At 32.5% G+C, this 21,156-nt stretch overlaps 3 protein-coding genes across 5 annotated transcripts in view; 1 reads left to right on the top strand and 2 right to left on the bottom strand.

Annotated features, from left to right (window-relative positions):
- The window catches only part of LOC130891112 (out at first protein), a 230,257-nt gene that overhangs the window by 5,721 nt on the left and 203,380 nt on the right, over nt 1-21,156 (top strand). The gene's annotated exons all lie outside the window — the stretch shown is intronic.
- On the bottom strand, nt 3,422-8,742 carry LOC130891115 (juvenile hormone acid O-methyltransferase-like). 2 transcript variants are annotated; one of them, XM_057795680.1, is made up of 3 exons: nt 8,289-8,742; nt 5,801-6,069; nt 3,422-3,695 (listed from the first exon to the last, which is right to left on the bottom strand). In XM_057795680.1, exons 1-3 carry the CDS (start codon nt 8,645-8,647, stop codon nt 3,514-3,516), a joined length of 810 nt encoding a protein of 269 aa, XP_057651663.1. In that variant the 5' UTR covers nt 8,648-8,742; the 3' UTR covers nt 3,422-3,513. The 2 variants fall into 2 exon arrangements, with proteins under 2 accessions (XP_057651663.1, XP_057651662.1); XM_057795679.1 differs by having other exon boundaries at nt 3,422-6,069; nt 8,289-8,738.
- LOC130891114 (juvenile hormone acid O-methyltransferase-like) lies at nt 12,977-19,272 on the bottom strand. Of its 2 annotated transcripts, none has more exons than XM_057795677.1 (3): nt 18,702-19,272; nt 16,489-16,754; nt 12,977-13,321 (listed from the first exon to the last, which is right to left on the bottom strand). In XM_057795677.1, exons 1-3 carry the CDS (start codon nt 19,058-19,060, stop codon nt 13,140-13,142), a joined length of 807 nt encoding a protein of 268 aa, XP_057651660.1. In that variant the 5' UTR covers nt 19,061-19,272; the 3' UTR covers nt 12,977-13,139. The 2 variants fall into 2 exon arrangements, with proteins under 2 accessions (XP_057651660.1, XP_057651661.1); XM_057795678.1 differs by having other exon boundaries at nt 12,977-13,243; nt 18,702-19,235.

Genomic DNA, 21,156 nt, shown 5'->3' with positions numbered 1-21,156 from the left:
CAAATTATCATTTGTTTCTTGATAATTCAATATTTGACTCATAACCTACATATACTACAATAATGAATCGGGTTTAAAGATGAAGAAAGTAAAGAAGATGATGGAATTATTTTTTTTATATTATTAAGTATAAAAACATAATTTAATTTTTCATAATGATTATGTGGGTTGTATGATTCTGCTTTTCGTTCCGTAGAGATAAGAATTAAGCAGTCAGGGATGTTTCAAAATATATGAGAGTTGTTAAAATCGTGAGGTTTCTCATGAGCATAAGAGATCTGAAAGTAAATGATGAGACCGCTCTCTTTTCCTGCTTGTGGTAACCCTGGAACAATAAAACTTCTACCTCATATTGTGATAACCTATCCGCGTGCGATCTTCAGTTCTTTCTTAGTTTTATACGTTGATGTAAGTGGTGCTGTGTTAAATATGGAGAAGCAAAATCTGGAGCAACGCCTCGCAAGCAAATTTTATGCGAAATCGGGCGATTCGGCAACTGAAACTTACGGTAAAGTGTTGTGATGATTTTGTATCGTTCGCATAAAATGTTCGAGGGCCGCACATATCGTTGGCGGTTCGAATGATAGAAGGCGAACTGAATATAAACCGTGAAAACGTCAGAGAGAAATTAATCAAAATTCACCGTGTGAATCACTGTTTATTAAATTCAATATTCGATAAAATAATTTATCTCGTATATTTCGGACGAAGATTTCCTCTAGCTCCAAACTGGGTAATGTATCGAATTGATTTGGATTTTCGTAAAGTTGAGATTGTAAAAAGGATACAAACAAACGCCGCCGTCGAGACGTGTGTCGTCGTCGCGAAGACGGAACGTCTGCCGCCGCTTTCGTTAGCAGCGTCGGAATGCAAGCCGCCTTGCGATCGTGAATCGGAATGTAACTTTCCACTTTTTGTTATCTTGTTTATATCCCGACGTTTTATTGCTCGCCAAAGAAATTTAATTCGGAATTTTATTGAATCTACACACCCGAGTTTGAGCAAACATTTTTCACCGCTGGGTGATATAAATGACAGTCTTTTTTACATTTTTTTAATAATTTCATTAAAAAGGAAAAATCCAGGATTTTATTATCCATTAGCAATTTAGCTAATCTCTGTAAGAAGGAAAATTTTGAAATTATATATGGATTTAATTTAGTATAATAAAAATAAAGGTAATTAGATGATCTGGCATCATTTATGTTAAATTGAATAAATTCAGAAAATTTTCAAGAATTCCCAATTCACAAGAAAGTACTTCTGAACGTGTAATATCTGATGGAGCTCCATTTTTCTGCTTGATATTATTGGGGAGAGCTTGTAACTAACTTTTGGATTGTTGCTTGAGGAAAGTTCTTCTACTTCAAAAGAAAAATACGCTTTAAACTTGCAGGCTCAATGATATAGGGACAAAATGCAGCACTAATCTTTTTAAAACATCCTAAACGTGCTCTATGGGATTTGAGTCACAGCTGCGTGGTGGTTTACTCTAAGGTTTGTATTTGGAAGGTATCACTTATAAATGATCCTCATAGAGTTGTGAGGTTTAAACCATACATGAGTAGAAACCGGCTCTATAATAATAATCAAACCCAAATAATTTTAGGCTACCATAAACTAGTTTCTATATGTATAGAGTTGCCTTCGAGGGCGATACAACGATTATAGCAGTCATACATTTTTCTATGCCATTTTCGGTACTACTTGTCTTTAGTCTCAGCAATAACTTTTTCATCAGCGCAAAGTTTCTGTCCAGCGTGCATTTTCTGGTCTAAAAATAGGAAAAAATTCAAATTTGAAGAATACGCTGAAACAATGTGAAAGCAATTTATGGATTTTTGCCATCATTTTGTGACATGGTACAATGTGTTCTTCTTTAAAAGGGACCGTTTCCCGCGATTGCGTCCGTCTACGCTTCCATAACGTTACGACATAGTCGCTGTTTATGGTTTTCCTCTTTTTAAGGCATCGAAAAATAATGTACTATGCGCATCACAAATTACTGATGCTATAACCTTGCAGTTAACTTTTGCGTCTTTCGACGCTTTGGAGTCGGTTCATCAGATGCAATTCACTCGGCTGAATGTCCATAGGATTCCTGTATGAAATGATAGAGCCATGTTTAATCTAACAACGAAAAAATTCAGATTTATTGCGATTAAACAGTCCCAAAATCTGCTTAGAATCAGCAAATTCGTTCTTGTTTTTAATCGACGCTCACTCTTCTTATATCTTTAGGCTCTCAGCTATCTCAATCAGCTCTACTTTACGGTTATCTAAAATTATTTTGTGAATTTTTTTGTTGTTTTCGTAGGTGACACTTCGTGCATCGCCTTGTTTAAACTCGTTAACGGTTTTTTTCCTGGAGTAAAGTCCGAATAATTTTTATAAAGCTAATCCTTAGCTTCAATAGTATTTTTTATCAAAACGCAATGTTTTATTAAGACACGATCAATTTTTTTCAAACTAACTAACAAAAGTTTTTTCACTCAAAATGCTTTAACTCACAAACTAATAGTACGACAGGTGTCGAATTTATACACGTGTCTCTAAAAAATTAGGTTTAACTGAAAGTCATATGGATTTAATATTAGTAGCGTCATCTATGTGTCGGTACACGAACTGTCTGGAGATTCTATGCTCACTCGAGTTTCAAGTGTGAATAATGCTCTCTTCCAGCCATCGACATTGGACAAGATCTTAAACTATGATCTACTGGAACGGTACACTAGTCGATTCCATTTCTTTTAGTCTTGGTTAACCATATTTTCTATGATTTGTCCCAGTTTGAATGATAACAATTAGTAAATTGGCCACAACACGCACACTTCTTCCCTCTTCTAGCAAACTGGAAATTCTCATTTAAATAAATCTTCATTTATGCAGTGCAATCTATGCCGCTTTCAAAGTTCTTTAGTAAGTGAAATAAATATAACAGATAACTTAATTTAAAAATTATGTGGCATACCTCTATAAAACATTTCATTGAATATTTACCACGCTAATTGCGACTAGAGAATCATTTTTTGTTACTTAAACGTTTCTAATATCAATCTTGTTTTTTTCTGTATATCATTACTTACATAATCCTATCCCCACTTTGTACTGCTCCTTAACCCCTTTATTTTCTGGATTGAAGTTATGATTTATTTTTATGGTTCGCTGCCTCTGTATCGGTTTTCCGATCTTGAACAACATATTATAAAATTATTAGAAAGTTATAGTTGCTGTGGAAAGACAGAGTTACAGATTCACCGTAGATGCAATATACCCCACGATACAAACTTTGGAAGTGCTAGGAACATGGCATACACTATTTGTCGATTTAAAACAACAAGTTTTCCATAGTATAAATAAGGAGAAACTAATAAGGGACAAGGAAGATGTGGAGTTTTTTATAAATAATATAGAACAGACATTGAAATGAATCTTCAGATTATTATTTTCATTTTTTTCCATATTATCAGTATATATTAATATTTTATAATATATGTTATAGTTTTTCCTCATTCAAGTTTTATTAGCAACTACCACAAACATATTTCTATCAACTTTCCTAATCCATTTTCCATCGGCTGTTTTGACTTTCGTGGGACCAACTGCTCTGCAATATTCTACATAATCTCTGATGTATTCTTCTTTGTCACTTTCAGGAAGTTCTGACAATACTGAGTTAACTGACACCAGCAAATCTACAAAAAAACCTTCAATAAATACAACATACAAGGTTGTCAATTAGGAAACTTAATTAAAGGGTTGTCCAACCATAGTGAATGATGATGATTGTGAATTAATCTTTAACATCAAGGTTTTGTCATATTTTGGTTGAAAATTCAGTCACAGTGAGAATAGAGCATCGCGCTAGCATTGTTTTTTATAAAAATGGGCGTTCAAATCAGAACGTATTTTGAAAATTTTTTGGCAGCACTAACCTTTGACCTTTCTTTCAGCAGCGAACATTTTGCTTCCTAACATGCCCATTAAGAAAAAACGTCCAGTCATTAGTAAATCAAATATTGTGCAGCATATTCTGGTTTTCAATTCCAACAGCAGTTAATCAAAATGCAACTGCTATTGAAAAATTTGTATTTTATGGAAGAGGTGAAATTTCTTTGACCGTAGGGATTTGTTACTGCTTAGTGAGACATTCCTACTTGACGTGCTACACTCTGGAGAAATGTAAAGGTGCCTAAAACTTTAATTTTTGCTGTTTTGTTCAAAACTCGCCATTAATTTCTTTTGTGTTAACGATGGATCTAGTTTTACCAAACTTTGTAACGAATTCTAGTACATAATTATGATTTGTGTTAAAAACCTTTCCAATATCTTTCAATACAAATATTTGACGTTGTTCTTGCGATCTTACGCATTGCCCATTAGTAAAAACAATTTTAGTTCCTTGTTGAAGTGGAAACACCATTAAAAAATTATCAAGCGCACCCGCTAAACTATTTTTACAGGAAAGTGATTGTGGCGAATTTAAACTATGTGGGAAATGATAACTATATCAACAAAAAACTGTAGAATGTCTTTTAATATTTTCTTTGGAAACGAATTAAAATAGAATTTTATGCACCTAAGAGGTGAATCATAAATCAGTCTCAAATAACATGTTTAACATTATCGATTCCAAAATAAAATCTTCAGTTTTGTTCCTCGAGTTTATAAAAATACAAATATATTTCAGCTCGTTATGAATTTGTTAGTCATTTTAATCAACAAAAATAAGGGAGGTAAAAAATATTTACCATTAAAGATAAAGATTTAAGCAAATCTCAATTTTCTTATAAGGATTTACGTTTCTGTTGGTATTATCTTGTGGACATGCAGGATTGTAACCATTTGTATACTTTTGAAGCAACTAAAGAATGAAAGTGTTACAGTAGCAACCAAAACTTTCGCTGGAAGAAAACCTATTCAAATAGACGGTATTAAGAAACAACTTATCCGATGCTAAACTACTCCGAAATCAAAATTCTCTTTTGTGAAGGTCTGATTTAGTGACCAAAAAACATTTGACATATTTGAACACGTAGAATGATTGAAAATAACAGTGTTTAGATGTTAAAATATTATGATCCATAGTTTACTCTTTCTCGCAATATAATACAATGTAATCACAACAAACAAAAAGTGGATGAGTTTTTTATCAAAATAACAACGAGGAAGGTGTCTTCAACATGTACTCGCGGGTACTGGTAAATAAGTGTGTAGGAAATAACGTTATACAATTAAAGCTTCTCAAACGACACAGCAATTGTTGAAAATAAAATTGAGTTTTAGATCAAGTGGACAACCATAAGAACCAAATTCAAAGTTGTGAGCGAAATTCTGCTTCGGTTTAAATAAGTTGGAATGGGAACCGAAGATCAAATAATTAGTACTATTACTGAACAAAGATTAAATCAATAACGATAGTGAAGAGCATTGAACAAACTAGATCTATGAACATGTATAGAAAATCATGTTTTGACATAAAACATCGAACTCATAATGAAAATTCCCAGGTGTGACTTTTTTCTATTCTGCTAGATCAAGCTGGATTCTCGTCTCTAGTAGAAAATATCTTGAAGGGATTTGAAGTTTCAAATGTGATCTTACAGATGCATTAAAATGATTAGAAGGACTAACCATGTTACGATAGATAGAATCATAAATAATCTGTGGTATGTGCTATGTTGAAAGTAAAAGTTGTTGCGAGATGTGGATCTGGTAGAAGAATATGGAAATAAGGATTTCAGATTGTATATAGGTTGAGATAGGGTGAGAATTTTGTTTAAAATAATGTATAACTTACTTTCCCATTCAGGTCCTTCATCAAATTCCCATGTTTCTTTTTCGGTATTATAAATTGCGTCTTTGAATCCAGCCGTTATAAAGTCTTGAGTGTAAGCTTCTAACGGATTTTCATGGCAGCAATAAGCATTTTCTTTGTGTTCGTATTTTCCCCATTTTGGATGAATTGCCATATTTTGCATTACTTTGTTTATTGGGGTGTATTCGAAAAAATTAAAAAACGTTTGTCCACCAGGTTTTAACATTTTGTGAATATTCACCAATGCTTTTCTGTGAAAAATAATATAATGTCTCAATTTTCTTTATATACGTAAAATTAATTTTGAAGAGAGATTATTAGGTACTTCTCAAGGATACGTTTTGAAATGTTAATGAAAAATTAATTACGAATAATACAGAAAATTGTATCACTAAAGATCTTGGACGACTTATTATGAAAGTCAAAAAACAAAATTTGAACAATCATTCATATCCACCCAGAGGTAGCAACATAGTTTTCTGTTCAGTATTGTTTCGCGTCTTGTACATCCTTATTGCGTGCTGTTGGATTTTTAGTAAATTATCTCCGGAATCTACAAAGAACAGCATTGCTCGGTATGCCAACAAAGAATTAGCAACTATGAAAACACCTTCACCAAAAATTAAAAACCGGCAAAGTTAGTGCATAATGCATACCAGACTTGGAACGCCTCGCGCCTGTCAGTTTCATTTGGAACCCATAACTTTGTGAAGTTTAGTGTATAATCTTTTAAAATAAGGCAATAAAATAAATATATAGTTTCAAGGACATCTATTGTAATTTCAGAACAATATTCAACAATGTACATAATTATACACAAGCTGGTAACTTTGATGACAGACCTGGTTACAAAGACGTGACATTGACGAGACATTCCTAGGTAAAAGAAGATATTAGCAGGCGACTCTCGACTATTCAACGATCGGAAAAACTCATTTTTCTGAAAGAAATGGCAATCAAAATGCATTCAGCAAGAAAATCATTCTAAATCTATATCCAAGGCAAGCGAACCTTAGAAAATTGAGAGGCGTATCACCTTTAACAAAATTTTACCTTATATAAAAACATATATTTAGTTTAACAGTAAAGTTAGTACTATGTTACCGTTTTGATTAAAATTAATAAGAAATATTAGTGATTTTTTTTACTTTATCAATATATTATTTATGACTTTCAACAATTTTATACATTATTTATTCATATCAAAAGTATATAGTTATTTAGGGTGGTACTTGGGCTGGATTCAAAATTACTCAGACAAAAATTTATTCTGTTGTATTCGGTATAGTCCACAAATTCCATAATCAAGAGAAAACTACCAGTCATCGAATCAGAGGGCATGGGTCGCGCTGGTTTTTTTTTCAAAGAGCGGCCATTTGAAGTTTAAGTCTCGAGCATCACTACCTTGATACCGATGACTTACCATTGAAAGCATTGATAGACTGACGCTTTGAAGTATGCTGATTTTCTTCAATGATGACTTTAAAAATGTCTTGGAAATAAAAATTTTACATTATTGAAGATATTCGTTTTATCGAAAAGATGAGGTCAAAAAATTTCAAAGACAGTTGGTTTCTGACTGGCGAAAGCTAAATTCATCCTTCGTTCAAGGATATGGAGGTGATTGTGGTGACATCCATTAAATTATGGAGGAAATTGTAATAATTGCGAGTAAGTGGAGGTGATGGAGTTTGACATTGAATAATAATGGAACGTCAAGATGAGTTGAAGCTGCAAGAAATCTTGAATTATGAACATCTAGAATCTCAGAGAAATGTGCTTACTTCTGAAAAAGAGAAGCAATGCCGACATCTGAATTACACATAAAAAATTACTATTGTTGCCTCTGGTACATAATGAAAGGAAAAGAGAGATGGCGACTTAGGTTTATTTTAAATTGCATCGAATTCTTACTTCAACTGATTTGTCTAATTTCTGAAAATAAGTTCAATACATTAGAACTAGTTGTTGATACGTGTATATACTCAGTGGATACTGATTTTGTATTCACTATGGTACTAACGAGTAACAGGAATAATTTTATGAATTAATTTGAGTGTATCACTTCTGCAGATAACAAATTTCATTCGCAGAATTTCAAATATATTTATCTAGCATTATAGTAGGTACTTTTTTAAGGCAAATAGAACTTACTAAAAGATAACTTTAAAACGAACTGTCACCTAAATATATTATTATTAATTATTTAATCGTCTATGAAGAGATCTATCAAGAGACCTCATATCAATACGATCATACCTCGAGTACAAGAAGAACCGTCAAGAAATCTCTTTAGTCTCTTGATACTTGTACGGCTTGGCCTGTACCGCCACGAAAGTGCGATACTAGTGGAACACTGTCAGAGAAAGTTAATTAATTTCTTATTAATTAATTAACAAATACAAAGGGGGATTCAGAAATTGTTTACTTCACTAAAAATTATTAATGCAGAATAATAGAGCAGACATACCTTGGATCCATTAACATATGTAAAAAGAAAAATCCGAAAATGTGATCGAACCTATTTTCCAGCTCCTTCGGAACTTCATCCTCAACGACATCTTGTTTAAAAACTTTCAGTTTTGGTATAGTAACATTTCGTTCAATGTATTTTACGAAATTGGGCTCTTTGTCGGAAATGTGAAATTCTTTATAATCCTTCGGCAAAATAGGAAGTATAACCTGTTTAGCGTTAGTTCCATCTCCACAACCTACTTCCAAAATAGACTCGCTGTTTTTCCATTTCAGAAGATGCTTGTATTTCATTATGTGACTCATTGAAGTCTTCAAAGTCATTGTATTATTTTTTGTCCATAATTCTGTAATCATCTTAATATTCGTTCAGATACTTTCAATAACGCGTATTTATTACTACTAGTTTGTCTACATGAAAACCTGATAACTAATAGAATTCATAGGCAATTGATTGTATTAAAAATCAAATTGGCAAAAAATTTCTTAAAAGTACTTTATTTTAAAGGTCAAGTAGCGGTAATATGGTGTGTTCTAATTATAAATGATAGCAAAAATAATCTCGCTTATCTTGTATGGAAAAAAGTGTACGTATTAATGTTTTGAAAGGTTAACAACTAATGAAAAACTATTTTTCGAAGCTTGTTCAAAAAATTAAATTTCCAGAATCTTTATGCTTTAGAATAACATTCTGCTGACAAAAACCGGTAATTGAACGTCATAAACTGTCGAAAGCCCTTTAAAGTTCTTAAGGTGTTAATTTTTCTACAGCTGTTTGCTACACTGGTCGACAAAAAAAATCTTTTTGTAGGAACACAAGAATGAATGGAAACAAATAATTGTAACACGTAAGGTTTTATGTTACATTTATAGAACCATATTCAAATATTTAATATATATATTAAAAAAAAATAATTTCACGGTTTTTAAATCGTATAGTATATACTCGTATTGTCAATATTTATAGTTCACATCTACTAAACATGCCTCACATCTATTAAAAACAATAACTTAAAAAAAATAACTTTAAATATCAATTAGCTCTACTTTTTCCTTTTATGAGGGGTTGCACTTTCTCTTTTTAAAAACCAACAGTAATCACCCATCATGGCCGAATCCCATTGTTTTTGATAGCGAATTTCGATTGCTCTAATATCTTGGTGGAACCTTTCACCCTGCTGATCACTGAAAGCTCCCAAATTTTCCAAAAAAAATGTCATATAGGAATGGAGGAAATGAATTTTCAATGACATTCGAGCACCAAGGGATTTGTAGGCGTCTAGAAGTGCATCGACTAATTGTTGGTAGTTTGGATCCATATTGTTGCCCAAAAATCCTTCCATGCTCTAATTTCCTTTTCTTCCCATTCATCCACTGCACAAAAGACACGCTACAACTAACACAGCACGCGTGGGGGCCCACTGCTTGTCTTTCTCCACTCTCCATTGTCACTCTCCAATTAAAGTACCAAAATATTTGAAATAGGGTTTTCACATTTTAGGAAAATGGCCTGGCTTGCGATTTCACCATAAGTTCTCCACAAATATAGTAACATTTGTCAGGGGAAGCTTTGCAACTGCGGCGAGTTTGACTCACATTTTCGTCTTTATAATCACTTTTTGCACTATAAACAGAGAACCACTTACTATGAAACTCAACAGAATGCTAATTCTTAATATTATTTTTTGTTTATTATTCTGAATAATACAGTTCAGGTATTTTTTCGGCCATAAAATTCATCGATATTAGCCGCCCCTTTATAAAATCACCTATCTGGTAATGTAAACAAGGATAACTAAGCTGTTGAAAAGTGGTACGTGTTAGTGCTTAACAAATATTTTTTCTATTATTGGACGGGTGTTTCCATTTTAAAAATAAAGGTCCCGCCTGTGTTACGAAAATCATGTCGACCAGTGATAACTCACAGTTTATATCCAACTTTTTTTGTGTATTTCCACATAAAAATAAAAAAAAATTCATTCTACATGAAAAATGAAATTCCTGGAGAAATTATAGAAGCAGAAAATAAGCTACTACTCTTTTGCCTTCAAAATTTCCCGAAACTTGGTATATTCATACTGAACACACTATTCACTATTACCACTACACTAACACTCACAATTTCCCTCTCTGAAGTCGATCACTTAGTTATCGAAACGCGCATAAAACGTAATTTTGCTCTTTGGTGAAGTGGTAAAAAAAGCTAATAGGACATTTCATTTGTTATATTAGTTATTGGTTATATATTACTGCACGGTGTTCATATAGCTTTTTTGTTCAACACTTTATTAGTTCAGCTGTTATATTATTTGATGCAGCCGATTTCCTTTTCTTAAATCCATTGCTTGCGTGCTTTACTTTCTTTGCATATATTCCTAAAGGGTAAGGCTTGAACAACTATGTTGTTCATATGATCGGATTCTTAAAATTTTTCCCGATCTTCTTACTTGATTCGGAAAATAATGTGAGTGAAAAACATTAGGAACTTTTGCTGAGGTAATCAGGCATATTTCGGCACTACTCTAAATTTTTACAATAATTTTATGTTTTTTCTTGTTATAACGGTAAGGTAAACTTTTTCTTTGTGATATGAAATCGACGAAAACCTATCAATAGGGCATGGAACAAAAAATGAAAGAATCGTAAAACTAAAAACTGATCCGAATATTATGCTCCTTTTATGTGAAAATCAATTTCCATTCTCTTTTAAGCATTTTGTAAACAGTAGGAATGATAAGGGGATAATCTTAATATGCTCTGGCCCTGAGAAGTGAAAAAATAATCAATTTCAAGTCTTGTACCTAGGTTTATGCATTTTTATGAGGTCGTATGTGAGGCCTGGCTATTAAATAACGAGACCGCGCGCCTAGAGGGCGCCCTAGACGAGTGAGGTTATAAACGAACAGTGTGTTGGGTATCTAGATATCTTGTCTATGCATGTCACAAAACACGTTTCCGTCACTATTATAGTATTTGTGCAATAGCGGTTTGAAATGAACTTGTTTTTTTCTCGTGCCGAAAACCATGTGTGAAGAAAAACCGGAGTAACGTATCACAAATTTCTAGTTAAATTGATAAAAACTCCGACTGAGTGCTATAAATTGTTGCAAGAGGCTTATGGGGACAATTCTCTATCTCGTGCACGTGTTTTTGAGTGGTGTAAGGCACTTTAGTGAGGGCCGAAAGTGCAAATCAAAATTCAAGGCAATCGTTTTTTTCAACATTAACGGTATTATGATGACTGAATGGGTTCCATAGGGTCAGACTCGAATACCCGCTGTACTCATCAGATTTGGCACCGTGTGACTTTTTTTTGTTTCCGAAGATAAAATCTGTTTTGAAATGAACCCAATTTGAGTCCATGTATAACGGTATATAAGCGGTATAACAAAAAACCGGCAGAGCTCCTAAAGGCCCTCACCAAAGAAGTACTGCTTTGAACAATGGAAAAAACGTATGGAAAGGTTTGTGGCGAGGGGAGGGGAGTGTATTGAAGGGGAGCATTCGAATGTGGAATAATTTTTATAATAAAACCCTTTTTCGTAACCAGTCTCGTTATTTAATAGCCAGACCTCGTAGTTCTGGTTTTTAAATTTCTTTGTCAAATAGATTGTTTTGGGATCTTAACAACGGTTTTTTTATTACATATGTTGGAAATCATCTATTAATAATAACTACGGTTAGTAAATTAGGTATTAATTTTTCAGTTACCCATTTATTTGTAAATATCGAAATTAATGTCATGGTAATCGCCAGTGCTACAGTTACAGTTTCCTTTTAGCATTATTTCATACAGTTTTACTACCTGTTACGTGCCAAAATAATCTTAGGCAAACGGAAAACTTCATAAGAATTAGGAATCATGGATTGTAGTCTTAACGTAACAGATTCAAAACAGCGCCACAGATCGCTAACCTCCCGAAAGAAGTTTCCAGATCACCAACAAGTGTTAGAAGCATTAGAGAAACTCGTAAAGGGGCTGATTTAAAACCTACAGAACGAAGAAAGCACTAATGCAACGTCAGTTCTTTCATCAACTAATTGAGTAGTCGTTCCATTGATACGTTGCATTTATATATAATCTCATATTTGAAATTTACGTGTTAATGACTAGTTTTTAGTACTAAAAATTATTGTCTACATATTTAATAAATTTTTGTTTTGTCAGGATGTTCTTTGCGATAATTGTTTTTTGGATAGAATATTTTTGTAAAAAAAATCCTTACCGCTATTTTTTGTAATTAGGAGTATCTATAATTAAAAAAAAATAAGTTAATAGGTGTACCATATCGATGGGGTAGTGCAGAAAACTCCTAAATTACAGAAACTAAATTTAATAAGAGGCGAAAAAAAACGTGGTTTTATTTTTCCCAGAAATTAAAAAAAATGTTTAGATGGTAATTTCATACTCAAATGAAACCGCTTGTTAGTAAAGAATCAAAATTTGCTTGGAATAAATATTTAACGAGATAATGTAGATATAAGCCTGAAGTAGCTAAAAATTTGAAGATAGAAGTAATTTCCACAAATAATTATTGAAGTCTTCAATTATATTCGATGATAATTCAGCAAAGGTATCTAAAAACTATCAAAACTAAACCAAAAATTTTTTTTAAAGATAGGACTCACTATATCACTACCGTATCGGTTAAGAAGGAAGGTTTTTTCAAAATAAAACACTTATAATTTTGAGAAATCAATATTTATTGCAATTTTTATGCTTTGAAATTATATAAAAACATCCTACAGTCGGAAATATATTAGAGTTAGTACATTTTGGTGCTTAATTTTCCCACTACGAAAACGCTTTTTTTTGTAGTATTATTTTGTAATAAAAATTATTCTTCATTCAAGTCCTATCAGCAACTACTACAAACAACTTGGTTGGAAATTCTCTGACCAATTTCCCATCAGGTTTTTTGACTGGTGGAGAAGCAGTTATGCCGCAAGCTTCTAAAAAATCTTTGAAGTAATCTTCTTTCTCATTTTCAGGAATTTTAGATACTGTTGGATTAACTGATAGAAACAAATCTACAAAAAAATCAATAATATATATATATATATATATATATATATATATATATATATATATATATATATATATATATATATATAGGGTGATTTTTAGTGCGACAACCGTCGATAACTCTTCTAATTTATAGACATGATCAGTATCTGGAAACTATGTGAGATTTCTGCAAAAAGCTAACTTATTAGGATGATCATTGTCATAGTTCTCACAATATGCACAAATTATATAAGGCATGAAGGGTAGAGAGCCATCTCATATGGGGGCTTAGCTTAAAAACTGTCCGCTTGTAGACGTAAATTATAATTCAAAATTTGACCAGAATGGCGCTCCTGTCGGACGAAATATCATATAAACTTGATTATTTTAGATAGAGTGAAGTATGCAGTGTTAATATTTTACATGACTAGAGTGGTTAATTAAATATTGGTATACAAAATCTAAACTATTCACGTAGTCCAAAATAATTATGTGAATATAACGTAGAAAAGCTACTGTGAGATAACTCTGAATTTTAACTAATTACTGTGAATTTGTAAGAATTTTTGCAAGTAATTATAAAGTCTCAATTATCACAAAACTTTAATAGACAATAGAATCATAATGGGAAAAATTTGCTCAGTGACTCAATGAAAAGTAACTCAAGTAGTACGTCGAAATCATTATCTTTCTTTAAACCTACATTATATGTAAAACATTTAATTTTAAATATCTTTTATAATTAAACATTTACAAATTCGTATATTTAAAATTTATATAAAGAAAAATATATCTTTTCTTTTTATCAATTTACAGACTTTCCTTATATCTTTATCTGTACTTATTCTTAAATTTCTAGCGCTTATTTAAAATTTACACTCATGCTATAGTAGCGCCTCCCTAACGTAAAGAATTAGACACTTTCTGTAGCACAGAGATGGTTCTCCTTACCTCCACCTTCCATAATATAAGGTATATAATACTATATTATTCAATAAGCCATTACTCGACATTACATAAACGATAAATTTTTGTTAATATGATAATAATAATTAATAGTAATACAACATTTATGGAACTTACAGGTTTATTTTTCTTACCCTTAAATAGTACTTCCAGTTTTAGTTTTATAGTACAGGAAGCAAAGGCAAAAGATACAGAAATGAAAAAAATGTTGTAAAACGCTGACAATCGGCACAACATTTATTGATAAGATGCAGTTTGAGAAACAAATTGTGTGTGTAAATGTAGTGGTTGACGGTAAAAAATTTTGAGTTGAAAATAACAAAATCCATTTTGATTTTGTTTGTACTTTGTACTATAAAATTTATAAAGAAATTGTTCTTATAGAATGAAAGTTTATTAAATTTACTACAAAAAGAATCTGTTGTTCTTTTAGCAAAGTTATGTTTCTCAAGACCTCAAGTTTATTTTTCAGCAATTTTTTTTTAAACAGCACAGTAGAACTGATTTTTTCTTAGTTTTAAATAAGGACCGAATAAGGTTAAATAAGGACCGAATAAGGGGTCCACAATAATTACATTTAACTTGTGTCCTGTTAATTTTTTGAGTTAATCTGTACATTGCAAAGAAATATAAAGCATGTGCTTTCAAAAAATACTTGTGAAGTTTGGAAAAAACCATAAAATTTTTTAATTGCTCAACAAAAACATATTTTTGGAGATGGCTAAGTTTTTTGAACTCCTAGCTGTATTCCAATTACTTTCTTTATTTATAATCACGCTATCAAAAACCTTATACCCTCAGCTTACCATTGATAACATCACTTTTCATGTGAAATGCATATTACAGATTATTTTCATTTTTCACTGCGGAACTCTGGGTCTAGGGGTCTGTAAATGTCTCCAGCGTACTTGACTTAATTTGTTAAAAAAACTGGAGTGATAACTAATAAAAAATCAGTTCTACCGGGGCGTTTCCAAAAAACTGAAGGTCTTGAGAAGTACACGTACATTGATACTTGTCTATGATGATTTTCAACAAAGATATTACAGTTTGTTTGTTACAATGATTAGCTTTATTGTCAACAAGCACAAAATCAAAAAATCTGTCAATACGAATTTTGTTCTTATGTCTATTCTCAAAAAGGCAACCTATGAGGATAATCATCGTAGTGTATTGATGAATATGGTACGGATTTATTGTATATAAGTAGAATGTATTTTTTGTAATTGCTAGAACTGCAGCATATTCCTTTTCTTCAGCGACAACAGTTTTTGTTGTTTTTTGTTTCACTACTACAATATTTACGAATATTATGAAAACCAGTTCGAACAATTTTTCAAATGATCGTATATTTGTGTGTCTGTATTATGAATATATTCTCAATATTGATATATTTTGGAGCGAATATGCAATTTGTCATACTATACTCCTACACCAAAATCATATCTACAGCTCTCCAACGCAGAAATCTGTTCAACAGTCAATAATCCAACAAATGTTATTCATCTTGAACACTTACAATTACATTGATGCGTGATTCTATAACCAACTTATCGTCTGCAGAGATTGGAGGTTACCTGTTTACTTTGGAGTGTAAAAGTACGGTTCCAAAAATTCCAACCCAACTATCATTTATTCATAGGCTACATGCTATTTTGCTTATTCATTACGAAATTTAAGTTTTTACTAAAAGTGAAACAGAAACGAACAAATTCCATACAAAGTGTCCTTTTTTTTCGAAATATTCTCCCTCAAAGTCTATACATTTTTGCAAACGCTCAACTTCCTCAGTCAATTTCTAAATTGACTCTGGCTTCCGAAGAACACAAGTCAATGTTTACAAATACAGTGGTGTCACAACTCATTAACACTACCTATTGTTCGATTCTAAAAACTTGAAAGGTAACTCTCGTATAAATGTTTTATACGTTAAAATAATGTGTTAAAAATATTGTTTATATCACATTATTCTTAGTAACTTCAACGAAATGGTGTTTAAGTTATATACTGAATAAAAAGAAAAAAATCATTTGTTCGCAAAGAATGCTGATTAGTGGCGTAGTAATTTGGAACGGGAGACGAATTCTTAGAACAGAAAATGACTCAACTCAGTGCTTAAATAAAAAAAAGAGTCAGGCTACATTTTAAGTTGAACGGATATTGTATGTCCAGGAGTTAAAATATCACAGCTATCTAGAAATTTGTATAAATTTATAGTATTCACCTCTCCAATAAGGATCTTCAAATTCACACGTTTCAATTTCGGTATTATAAGTTGCATTTTCGAATCCAGCTGCTATAAAATCTTTCGTGTAAGCTTCTAACGGATTTTCATGGTTCATATAAGCATTCATTGCGTGTGGGTATTTTCCCCATTTTGGATGACGTTCCATTTTTTTCATTACATCGTCTACTGGAGTGTACTCGAAAAAATTTAAAAATGTTTGTCCACCCGGTTTCAACATTTTGTGAATATTCTCCAACGCTTTTCTGGAACAAAAACTAATAATAAGAGGCATGTGTTCCCAGTAAATATCTCTCAATAAAAAGTAAAATCGAATAGGATAAGACCTAATATAATAGAGCTTTTAATCTACAAAACTGGGATTGTGGTGGTTTTTTGGAACTGAAAGTTCTCGGGGGCAAAAAGTACCTCGACGAACTAGACTGCTTTTTGGGAAGTTCATAGATTATTTCCTAGTCTTCGGTAATTTGGCTGGTGAATGGAATCATCAGGATACAAAAAAACTGCAGAAAACCTGCATCCCGACGAGGCAAGGTTTGAGAACGGGATTCACCTAATGGCGATGGGGGAATTATGGAGGAAAGTAAGATAATTGTCGTAGGATCTTCGTATGTTGTCGCTAGCAGCCGAGGCGGGGGTAGGAAAGTTTCCTCTTGGGTTTAGAGGAGAGGGACGGTCTAGTGGTAACCCAGGGTATAAGAAAAGTATCTGTGGCAGTGGAATTGTTTGATTAGTTGTTACGAATCACGTATCGGGATTGTGGGTCATTTAGACGGCTCGGAATTGTCGATATTAGTATGAAACGTGGGAGTACCTGAAAATCGACTGCTCGGAAATATTCGGAAATTCGCCAATGAATAAAATATCGTACCATGTGATAGAGTGAAACTAGTTGCAATATTTTAAATTAAATTGTTGGAGAATAGATGAACATATTAATATCATGAAGTATTTTTGATGTATAGAGTGGGTTCAGGAGTAGTGAGATGAATTATGAAACGTCCATACATAATTAACAACGGTGTACATGGTTTTCAACACAGATAAAAACAAACTGATTGACGCATCATCTTTTAAAATTAACTAAAAAACTAACAGCTCATCAGATAGCGTGCGTTTTTCGTCACAAAATTATTTATTAGTATAGACAACCTTCCTTTGAATATAAGCAATTTCAACTATGCATATAATTCTGTCAAAAAAAAATTCATTTCACTCAAACATTTTCATGTAGTTAATGACTTTCATCAGTATCAATGTTAAATTTGTCTTAATAAGTAAAAAAAAATATTATATAAGCTCTGTTTGCTATCTCTAAATAACCCTTAGATAACGTTAACGACTTAAAGTGCGCTCCTTATTATGTTATTCTTAGTAATTTTCTCAGCAAACGGTTCAGTACCTAAGGAAACTCAATTGAAAATACGAGTAACTTCTTTTTGAGAAACGGTCGTTCTATAATGAATATCAGTGCCAATATTACAATGACATCACATACTGCTCTTTTTATTGCCGTATGTCGTTCTGAACATACTGTTTACACCACCACTACACCAATTACACTGACTAACGCGTGTTTCTATAACCAAGTTATCGTCTTCAGAGACTATACGGTAATTTAGGAAGTTTACTTTCAGACTTTGAAGACGATAACTTGGTTTACACTCGACAGACAGTATAATTGTGAGTGGTGGTGTAAACAGTGTGCTCATTATGGATATCACCAACGGTTCCAGTAATTCCAAGCCAGCCGTATGTCTTATCACGTTACAGTTATAATAAAGCTAGAATGATATATAAATAAACTTCAATATCTACGTTAATTCATCTATTCCCATCGAATGCTTTAATGTTTATAAGATTAGTTGTATAAGCGATATGAAACTTCTTATTGTTCACGTAAACAGAAAGCAGTTTAAATAACTTTATCGTTTTTTGAGCTGTGAAAGCTGGGAAATTAGGTAGAATAAAGGTTTACAAAACATCGATCACCGAAAAGTACAATAAGCTAATACATACTCCAAATTACCCTTAAAAAATCATAATATTTCTAACACAGCTTTTATATGAAAGTTATAAAACAAATCGGTAATAAAATATAACTTAGGGTTATATCCGGAAAGAATGGACTGCAATTTTATAAATTGAAAACTGGAAATAATTAACGATCTAATAAAATAGAGGTAACATACCTTGGTTCCATTAACATATGCATGACGAAAAATCCGAAAATATGATCAAACCTATTTTCCAACTCCTTTGGAACTTCATCATCAACGATGTCTTGCTTAAAAACTTTAAATTTTGGTATAGTAACATTCCGTTGAATGTATTTCACGAAATCGGGTTCTTTTTCTGAAATGTGAAATTCTTTATAATCCTTAGGCAGAATAGGTAGTATAACCTGTTTGGCGTTAGTTCCATCTCCACAACCGATTTCTAAAATAGATTCATTTTCCTTCCATTTAAGTAGATGTTTATATTTGTTCACGTGTCTTAATGCAAGTCTCAAAGATTCAGTGTTATATTTCATCCATATCTCAGGAATCATCTTAAGGTTGGTTCAGATACCTTCAATAACGCGACTACTAAATCGCCTTTATGTGTAAATTCACAATTAAATACTATGAAATATTTGGAATCCAGTTATCTAGATAATTGATGTTAGATATATGTAACAATAATGATCAATAATTACCACAATTACTTGTAAAAGAGTAAATATCTTCAAGGTTATACGTGACAGTTAAATAATATATGATTGAGATTAATATCTTATATCGTAAATACTTCAAATGTGCTTATTAATCGAGAAATAAATTATTAATTATTGTGATACATTGAAAAATTTCATTCAACATCTTTGCAAATTTAGCATCGACAAGTCAGATATTGGTGTGTTTGAAACCTTTGAATACAACAAATTAGAATATTTGTTGGTTGAAATCATTCATATCTGTTATGAAGGATCTTTATTAAGGACCATTAATAATTCAGAAAGAAACAGGTAGAACACGCCAATGATTTAGTACATGTGATAAAAAGTTGTGGAGAGTGAACCACAGAAATGTATGAATCTGTATGTGTATATCACTTCTATTGATTTGGTATTATATGAGGATGGTACCGGGTCCAACAAAGAAAACACAAAATTTTTTAAAAAACTATATTTATTTTTCAACGTAATATCCTATAAGCTCCACACACTTCTCCCAACGGTGTTCAATAAGTTTGATACCCTTTTTATAATAAGAATTGTGAAGCTCTTTAAAATGGTCATTAACTGCCGAAATCACCTCTTCATCGTTAGAAAATCTTTGACCCCCATTTTTTCATGTCTGATAACAGAAAATAATCCGAGGGGCCTGAATCTGGCGAATGGTAGCAATTAATTCAATTTAATCTAATCCATTAATTTTGGCAATAAAGGATGTCTGAGCTGCATTATCTTGATGAAACACCACTTTATTCTTAGCCAAATGCGGTCGTTTTTGCTTGATTTCTCAACTCAAACGTTGCAATAATTTCGCATAATACTCGCCTTTGATAGTTTTTCCTTGTTTAATGTAGTCAATGGAAATTATTCCACGCGCATCCCAAAACACCGACGTTATGACTTAGCCTGCAGATGGAACGGTTTTTGTCTTCTTTGAAGCAGGTTCTCCTTTTCAGTCCATTGTTCTTCTGTTTCGTGTGTGAAGTACTAAACCCACGTTTCATTCATGGTTATGAAGCGGCGCACAAATTCGTCTTTATTTCTGTGAAACACTTGATGACAACAACTGTTTTTGTTCCATTGTGAGCAGACGCGTACAGCATTCTCATGTCCAAATTTTCAGTTAATATATTATGTACCACACATTCTGTTTTCTTTGGAGCAGGGTCTCTCTTTTCAGTCCATGGTTTTGATTGATATTTTAGGTATGAAGTTATGAACTCTCGTTTCATCCATGGTTGTTAAACTTCGAATGGAAACATTTTCACGACGCAGTTCCATTGTGATCACACGCGCTCAGCTTTCTCATGCTCACTTTTTGAAATGCCTACTAAGCCTTCTAGCTCGCGCACTTTCAGTCAAAGATCATCCAGTACCATTTTGTGAATTTTCTTCAAAATTTCTGGAGTCGTCACCTTATTTGGTTAACCACTGCGATGCTGGTCTTCGAAAGGTCGTACGGCTTCGTTTAAACTCTGTTACCCAATATTTTACTATTGATAACGAAGGAGCAGTGTCACCTTGTGTAGAATCTAATCCAACTTTTATATTGGTTGGGCTAAGGCCTTTCAAACAAAAGTAATAACATAACGATGACCAATTTTTCCCATATTTACAAATTCACTGAAAACTTTCACGATTGATTGCTTCCAAACAAATACTAAACAACGTGGCAGTCTCAAACTTGAAACATATGCTGTATAGATTGTGTACTTTCTAATACAGTGGTATTTTTCAAGCAACTACCGCAATTTCTAGGTCAGGTACTTCTGGTTAGGTTGTTACCGTTGAGCTTCAAAATTACGTGGGGCAATAAAGAAAACGCCGGGAAGAGTGTGGCATCAAGATAACGCACCCAGCCATAGAGTTGCCATTGCAACAGTCACATTAGGTCAAGGATGATTCGAATTAGTTAAGTATCTGCCATATTC

This window comes from Diorhabda carinulata, chromosome 3 (assembly GCF_026250575.1).
Source record: "Diorhabda carinulata isolate Delta chromosome 3, icDioCari1.1, whole genome shotgun sequence".
In the NCBI taxonomy this organism is placed as follows: Eukaryota; Metazoa; Arthropoda; class Insecta; order Coleoptera; family Chrysomelidae; genus Diorhabda; species Diorhabda carinulata.
This window is presented reverse-complemented; position numbering and strand designations above follow the sequence as displayed.